Raw genomic sequence first — 8759 nt, forward strand, 5'->3', positions numbered from 1 at the left:
AGCCAGACTGATAAGGACCAATCAGGTTGTTGTCGAATGGCTTCAGACGTTCACATAATACGGCAGAGAGGATCTTATACGAAATGTTAAGGAGACTGATGCCTCTGTAGTTGGTGCAGTTTAGAGGGTCTCCTTTCTTATGTATCGGGCACACTATGTTGAGATTCCATTCATAGGGCATGCTTTCTTCCGACCATATTTTGCAGATGAGTTGGTGCATGCAGCTTTGTTTGACTTAAGTTTAGATATAGCTATCTTCACTTCGTCAAGGTCGGGTAGGCGGAATTGTTGATCTTCGTCGCCAAGGTTGAGTGGTTCTATCTCGCTTACAACGGAATTTGGTTCGTCATCGCCGTTATATAATTTGGAGAAGTGATCTTTCCATATTCTCAGCATCGACTGCTACGATGTTCCCCTGATCGTCTTTACAGGCTTCGGTTCGTTGCTGGTACCCTTGGGAGGTTTTTTTTACCTTTTGGTAAAATTTACGAACCTCATTTCCGTTGTGACATCCCTCGATCTCCTCGATCGCTCTCTTTTTTCCATCTAAGAAGCCGGTGTTCCTCTCTCCTCTTCTGCTCGTAGAGCTTGCGAGCAGCTCCAGTCCTTTTGTGCAGCGCCGTTTTGTATGCCTCTTGTTTCGCTGCGTGCGCTTGCCGGCATTCGTTGTCAAACCAGGGGTGTCGCTGTTGTGGCCGTGTGAAACCTAGCACTTCAGAGGCGGCATCTCTGGTGGCTGCAATTCAATGTTGCCACTGGTTTTCAATGCTTAACGCAGGAGGCATAGGACTCCTCCAGAGGTTATTAGAGACTCGATCGGAAAAGGACATGGCAGTCTCTTGCGATTGTGGCTGTCTAACGTCGAATCTTCTCACAGTACTTCCTTGTTTTGGCTTGGATCGGGATATCCGTAGCCGTACCTTAGCTACAACGAGGTAGTGGTCCAAATCAATGTTGGCCTCTCGGAATGTTCGGATATCCTGGATACTGGAGAAGTGTCGTGCGTCGATCGCAATGTGGTCAATCTGGTTGACGGTTGATTGATCAGGAGATTTCCATGTCCCCTTGTGGATATTTAGATGTGTGAACTGCGTACTAGCTACCAGAACGTCTCGCTGTCTATCTGTCTACAGCTAAAATAATTTTGTCGATTGACTTCAAATTTGGAAATTAAGATTTTAGGTAGATTGGGTTTAGGCGTTTTATTTTATTTTTTTTTTCAACATCAAAAATGATCCACACATATTATTATTAAATTGTCACCAACTTTTTTTGTATTAACTTGACTTCCTTCAATTAAAAAAAAAGTGGTTGGGAAGTGACTTTGGGATTTTTATAAAAAATTACTGGATGTTGGAAGCTACTGTGAGAAAAAATTAGTTTGAAGCCAATTTTATTAATATTTGAAAAGATATTTGAGTCGAAAATCAATTTTTACCAACTTTTAGTAATTCTTTGTTGGGTTTTTATTTTTTGTAAGAAAAACTGTCAATTCGATTTTTATCAAAGTCTTACTGAATGTCGAGAACAATATTTTTATAAGATAAAACCTTATTTTTTGTTGCACAAAATTATTTTGGAGAAAATATCAAATTTTCTTATCGTTAAATATTTGAAGTAGAAAATAATTTTATTCACTTATTTATTATTTGATTTATAAAAATAATGGTAATTGGAATTTAAAAAAAAAATGTATTTGTTTTTAACCTTTTTTTAAATTGGTATGGTATGTAAAACAAAATTTATTTGAAGTTGATATCTTTACTGGTTCTTGAGCTATCGACGACGAAAAAACGTCGTGAACGTTCTGACGTACGGTCGTTTTTTTTTTTATTTATTTATTTTATTTTCTTCGTTTTACCAAAATAAACGGTGATTTTTTAAGAGCTTGAGAACTTTAAAAAAAAAAAACGCATAAAATTTGCAAAATCTCATCGATTCTTTATTTGAAACGTTAGATTGGTCCATGACATTTACTTTTTGAAGATAATTTCATTTAAATGTTGACCGCGGCTGCGTCTTAGGTGGTCCATTCGGAAAGTCCAATTTTGGGTTGCTTTTTCGAGCATTTCGGCCGGAATAGCCCGAATTTCTTCGGAAATGTTGTCTTCCAAAGCTGGAATAGTTGCTGGCTTATTTGTGTAGACTTTAGACTTGACGTAGCCCCACAAAAAATAGTCTAAAGGCGTCAAATCGCATGATCTTGGTGGCCAACTTACCGGTCCATTCCTTGAGATGAATTGTTCTCCGAAGTTTTCCCTCAAAATGGCCATAGAATCGCGAGCTGTATGGCATGTAGCGCCATCTTGTTGAAACCACATGTCAACCAAGTTCAGTTCTTCCATTTTTGGCAACAAAAATTTTGTTAGCATTGAACGATAGCGATCTCCATTCACCGTAACGTTGCGTCCAACAGCATTTTTGAAAAAAATACGGTCCAATGATTCCACCAGCGTACAAACCACACCAAACAGTGCATTTTTGGGGATGCATGGGCAGTTTTTGAACGGCTTCTGGTTGCTCTTCACTCCAAATGCGTCAATTTTGCTTATTTACGTAGCTGAACAAAATTTGTCGATAAAAAAGCGGATTTTCTGCCAACTTTTCTAGGGCCCATTCACTGAAAATTCGACGTTGTGGCAGATCGTTCGGCTTCAGTTCTTGCTGTATTTTATACGGTTTTACACCAAGATCTTTGCGTAAAATCTTCCATGTCGTCGAACACAAACCCAATTGCTGCGAACGGCGACGAATCGACATTTCACGGTCTTCAGCAACACTCTCAGAAACAGACGCAATATTCTCTTCTGTACGCACTGTACGCATTCGTGTGGTTGGTTTAATATCCAATAAAGTAAACTGAGTGCGAAACTTGGTCACAATCGCATTAATTGTTTGCTCACTTGGTCGATTATGTAGACCATAAATCGGACGTAAAGCGCGAAACACATTTCGAACCGAACACTGATTTTGGTAATAAAATTCAATGATTTGCAAGCGTTGCTCGTTAGTGAGTCTATTCATGATGAAATGTCAAAGCATACTGAGCATCTTTCTCTTTGACACCATGTCTGAAATCCCGCGTGATCTGTCAAATACTAATGCATGAAAATCCTAACCTCAAAAAAATCACCCTTTACAAATAGAAATTTCATAAATACATAAAACATTTCAAATTTAAACATAACAAAATTATTTTAAAATGATTTATAATATAATTTATTTAACTAATATTAAATTATCATATTTAAGTGTTTTCCATTTGGAAAATAAGAAGAATGTATAATCTGTTGCCAAAGACAAGAATCAAAAGTACCATAAGAAATTCAAGATATAAAATGATTTCACACAATTTTACATTAGAAGTGTTAAGGATTGATCACTTGAAGAGATATATACAGACAAACAAAATATATTTACATTAATGAAGGTAAAAAGGAGTAAACTAAACATTAGATAAGAATCCTAAAAATTTTATTGATTTCATAGAGATCAAAGTTAAAAAGCCATTTGTTTATGTTTTTGTTAAACAAATGAGTTGATCGAATGCTTCGTAATTCAAAAGGCAGTAAGTTTAAAAGTCTAGGTGTTATTGAGTTATTTTAAAATAGATTAGTATTGTGCGCTGGAATAATGGCAAGGTTTCTATCATTACTGTGTAAAGCTTAAGCTGACTTAAAAGATAACCACTCCTAACAAAAAATATTTTTAAAATGTGTTTAAGAGGAAGAGTACCAGAGTTTACAAACTTTGGAAAGCTTTGTTCATATTTTCTTCTCTTTCAAATGGTTCCAAATAATGTTTTTGCCTTACCAAAAGAGGTTGCCAAAGATTTTTGTAACAACCATCCCAACAGATTATACCGAATTGAAGTTTCGATTGTACTGACCCATAAGAAATAGTTTCCTTACATTTTCCAAAACATAGTTTTTCAAATGAAACAAGATAAGTGGTTGAAAGTAGGTATTTCTTGAGTGTGAATTTTCCAGTCGCTTTTACTGTCAATGTTTATTCCAAGATAGTTATAATCAGTAACTGGTTAAATAAATATAATAAATAATAAAGCAGTTTAAAGAGCAATTATTTAGCAACGCATTAGCTTGTATACTATTGATTGGGATCTTTTTGCGTTCATAACTATGCTGAACAAGAAGAGTAAGCCTCAAATCTACAGCAAGTGATTTTAAAAAACATAATTTCTGTTTTCTCACTACTAACTAATGTATGCATGCCAAACTAATGTTTTAATAACTCTATTGTTATATATTGTAGTCCATACTTGTATACACATACTGTATGTATCAACCAGCCACTAATTATGTGGAGTATATTAAGCTACTCACTCTTTGAATAAACCTCCTTTCAACAAGACGTGCAGTGTTTTTCTTTTTGAGATCTTGACTCGACAAAACATAACATTTTGGCGACGAGCGGAAAAAAACCCAAAATTAAGAGTTTGATACAGTCATTTTAGTCTTTCGTAAAAAAAAAAAAAGAAGTTGAAGGTCTTTTTACAAGTCAGTTGATTTATTCGATCTTAAGTCAGTCGCTTTCGGTTTGCGGTAATTTCATACAGTAATTATGTCATTGATTGGAAATATCGAACCGTTTGATCAATCAAAGAACGATTAATACTTACTGTGAAAGATTGGAGCAATTATTCGTAGTCAATGCCATTGCGGTGGAAAAAAAATTGCCATTGCTCGTTACATTAATTGGTGGCGAAACGTATAGTGTCTTAAAAAATTTATGCATGCCTAGTTCTCCTATAGAAAAATCATACGATGCATGCAAGTCTTTGATGCAAAATTATTTTAATCCGAAGCGTACAGTTATTTTAGAAAGATTTAAGTTTAATAAGAGAGATCAAAAAACATCGGAAACAATCAGCGAATACGTAAATCAATTAAAACAGTTAGCTCGACCATGTGAGTTTGGCGATTTTTTGTCGGCAGCCCTTCGTGATCGGTTAATTTGCGGATTATATAACGAAAATATACAAAAAAGATTGCTTTCGGAAGAAAACATCTCATTTGAAACGGCGTGTACTAAAGCTATCAGCATGGAAGTTGCCTTGCTCGGAACGAAGACAATGCACCACGATGATGCTGTTGCAGCTGTTAAATCGTCTAAAAAGCCACAATCTCAAGCTAAGTATAATTCGCATAAAAATTTTGAAAAAAACTTCTTCAAAATCTAATTTCAACAGTCGAAACCAAGTCTTTTCATCCACATGTTATAGGTGTGGCCGTCAACATAATCCATCAACCTGTCCTGCACAGCACTGGAAGTGTTTCGCATGCAATCAAAAAGGACATACATCGAAAGTATGCAGAAAAGGGTGTTTAAAGGAAAAAACTTCAAAGCCAATAAGGAAAGTCGGAGACTCGGAGTCATCAGATGAGTATACGGATGATGCACTCAATTATGTAAACACAGTCGTAAGTCAAATTGGTAAGCACGTTCCAATTTTATCTGAGAAAACTATTGTTTGTCAAGAGATTCTTGAGAATCTTACTGTAAGCAAAATTAGTCCATTGCTGGTGACCATTACTATAGATGATCGTCCTATAGAGGTGGAGGTGGACACAGGAGCCTGTGCTACGGTCATGTCAAGTCAAGTTTTCAATAAGAATTTTCCTAAAGCAAAATTAATTAATTTTAAAGGAAAACTGAGTTCGGTAACGGAAGAAAACCTGAAAATACTTGGAATGAAGTCAGTCAGAGTATTATGGGGAGAACATTCAAAGGTTTTGGATTTAGTCATAGTCGATAGTCAAAGGTCGTTTATCACACTAATTGGAAGAAAATGGTTAGATGAGTTTTTTTCAAATTGGAGAGATTTTTTTAGTCAGTTTACCTCACAAGTAGATCGAATTCAAGATTCGTCAGTTGATAAATTCGTAGACAATTTACGAAATACTTTCTCGTCCGTATTTTCTATGGAGCCCACTACAATAATAGGTTACACAGCGTCAGTAGATCTGAAGGAAAATGCATTGCCAATATTTTGCAAGGCATATCCAGTTCCATATTCTCTTCGAGATAAGGTTGAACGTGAACTTCTTCGTCTTCAAAAGAATGAAAGAAATTCTTAGTCCAGTTAAATTTAGTAAATGGGCTAGTCCACTTGTAGTCGTGGTCAAAAAGAACGGTGACATAAGACTTTGTGCAGATTTTAAGGTTTCCCTTAACAAAGTGACTGATATGGAGCACTACCCTATTCCAAACGTTGATGATATGCTAGCATCACTGGAAGGAGGTTCCGTGTTCTGTGTTCTCGATCTAACTGGGGCCTTTCAGCAGTTAAAAATAGCACCTGAGTCGCAAGAATTTTGTACAGTTAACACTCATCTAGGATTGATGCGCTACAATAGGCTTACGTATGGACTGAAGAGCGCACCATGTATTTTCCAAAAGACTATGGATGAAATCCTGCGTGGTACTAATGCCTTATGTTACATAGATGATGTTTTTGTGAAAGGAAAGTCTTTTGAAGATTGTGCTGAAAATCTAGAGCGTGTTTTAGCAGCTTTCAAAAAATATAATGTTGAAGTCAATATAGAAAAATGTCAATTTTTAAAAACCGAGGTAGATTACCTAGGACATGTCATTACAAGTTTTGGTATAAAGCCAAGTCCGGGTAAGATAGAAGCGATACAAAAAGCACCTATTCCTAAAAATGTAACTCAAGTCAAGTCATATCTAGGACTGCTCAATTATTACAGGAAGTTCGTCCCAATGCAGTCGTCCTTGTTAGCTCCACTTTATAAGCTTACTTGTAGTGGAACAACTTTTGTCTTGGAGTCTTCTTGTCAAGATGCGTTCAATAAAAGTAAAGAAGCCCTAAGTAAAGAAACGCTTTTACAGCATTACAACTCTTCACAACCCTTAATACTATCTTGCGATGCCAGTAAGGAAGGTGTAGGAGCCGTAGTTAGTCAGATAAAAGAAAACAAAGAGTGTCCTGTTGTTTTTGCTTCGGCAACATTAAACTCAGCGGAGAAAAACTACTCTCAAGTAGAAAAAGAGGCACTTGCCATCATTTTTGGTGTACGTAAATTTTACAAGTATTTAGTTGGAAAAAAATTTACCCTATTCACGGACCATCAGCCCTTGAAAGTCATTTTTGATGTAAGAAAAGGAGTTACAGTCACTGCAGCCAGTCGTCTTCAGCGATGGGCTCTTTTATTATCAGCTTTTGACTATGAGATAAAGTATAAAAAGGGTCGAGAAATGTCAGGTCCGGATGCTATGTCACGTCTGCCATTGAAAAAGAGCCGAACGCACGAAATGACAGAGCATCTTATTAACGTGTTCAAGGAAGATGAATATGTTCCCATTTCATATGAAGACATCGCCCATCATACGAGAAAAGATGCCGTATTATGCAAAGTCATCGAACTAGTTCAAAACGGTTGGCCGGACCATATTCAGGATGATGTTTCAAAACCTTTTTTTACTCGAAAATATTCGTTGTCAATCGAACAAGTATGTATTTTATACGGAATACGGGTACTTGTTCCCACGTCTCTTCGTTCAGATGTTCTACAGCTGTTACATCAAGAGCACCCTGGAATTGTTAAGATGAAACTTCTTGCCAGATCAATTTGCTGGTGGCCCAAAATCGATCAGGATATAGAGGAAATATGCGCAGGATGCGTTCCTTGTCAACAAATTAGAGGAGACAATACCCTGGAGAAGTCGTTTTTGGGTTGGCCAAAACTAGAAAAACCATGGATACGTCTTCACATAGACTTTTTTTCATTCAGCGGAAAAACGTTTTTATTATCTGTTGATGCCACGTCTAAATGGATGGATGTTTTTTATATGACGTCTACTACAGCAGATGCGATGATTCTAAAACTTAGGCAGTTGTTTTCAACTTTTGGATTACCTGAACAATTAGTTTCCGATAATGGTCCTCCATTTACGTCAGATCGTTTTATTCGTTTTTTAAAAAGCAAGGGAGTTGATGTTATGAAAAGTCCCCCATATTTTCCTCAAGCTAACGTATTAGCCGAGAGATTCGTTCAAGTAGTAAAAAAGTTTTTTAAAAAGAAATTTATCGAGGGAAAGCAATATTCACAATATGAAATAGAATCTAATGTTTCTGAATTTTTATTTTCCTACAGAAATTCACCATCCCCTTCAACCAGAATGTGTCCAGCAAACTACATGTTCAAAAATTCACCACGGACCGTTTTGCGTCAAATTCAGCCAACATTTGGTCAAAACAGTAACCCTGCAGCTAAGAATTTAAACAGAACGGACAAGAAATTTATTTATGCGGTGGGAGAGAAGATATGGTTGCGAATTTTGAAAACTTGGGACAAAGCTACAGTACTTCAATGCATCAGCGGCAATAGGTATCTTGTGAAACATGAAAACAACGTAAGGATTGCTCATCAACACCAAATGCGCCCATGTTTGGAAAATCAACTAACTAACCATCAACCACAACCTCAAAGAATACGACACGTTATCCTGTCACAATACCTGAAGAAGAACTAATTAAATCTGCCACAAGCATTGCAGATTCAGTAATTGATGCCCCACACTCAACCACTGCAACAAACGAGCAAAAACCAGAACCCGTGCTTCGTAGATCGGAAAGAATTCGACGTCCGCCAAATAAGTTAACATATTATTGAATTGAATTTATACATGTATTCTATATACTATAATTATGTACAACAAAAAATTGTAAAACTTTTCATTTTCAAAGTTCAGCAAATATTAAATTTTGAATTATTATT

At 36.3% G+C, this 8759-nt stretch overlaps 1 protein-coding gene across 1 annotated transcript; it reads left to right on the top strand.

Moving 5' to 3' along the window:
- The first annotated feature begins 6081 nt into the window (after positions 1 to 6081).
- On the top strand, positions 6082 to 8514 carry LOC129951011 (uncharacterized protein K02A2.6-like). The gene is made up of 2 exons (XM_056063001.1): positions 6082 to 6520; positions 6596 to 8514. Exons 1-2 carry the CDS (start codon positions 6082 to 6084, stop codon positions 8512 to 8514), a joined length of 2358 nt encoding a protein of 785 aa, XP_055918976.1.
- The last annotated feature ends 245 nt before the right edge of the window (positions 8515 to 8759 follow it).

This window comes from Eupeodes corollae, chromosome 1 (genome assembly GCF_945859685.1).
Source record: "Eupeodes corollae chromosome 1, idEupCoro1.1, whole genome shotgun sequence".
Classification (NCBI taxonomy): Eukaryota; Metazoa; Arthropoda; class Insecta; order Diptera; family Syrphidae; genus Eupeodes; species Eupeodes corollae.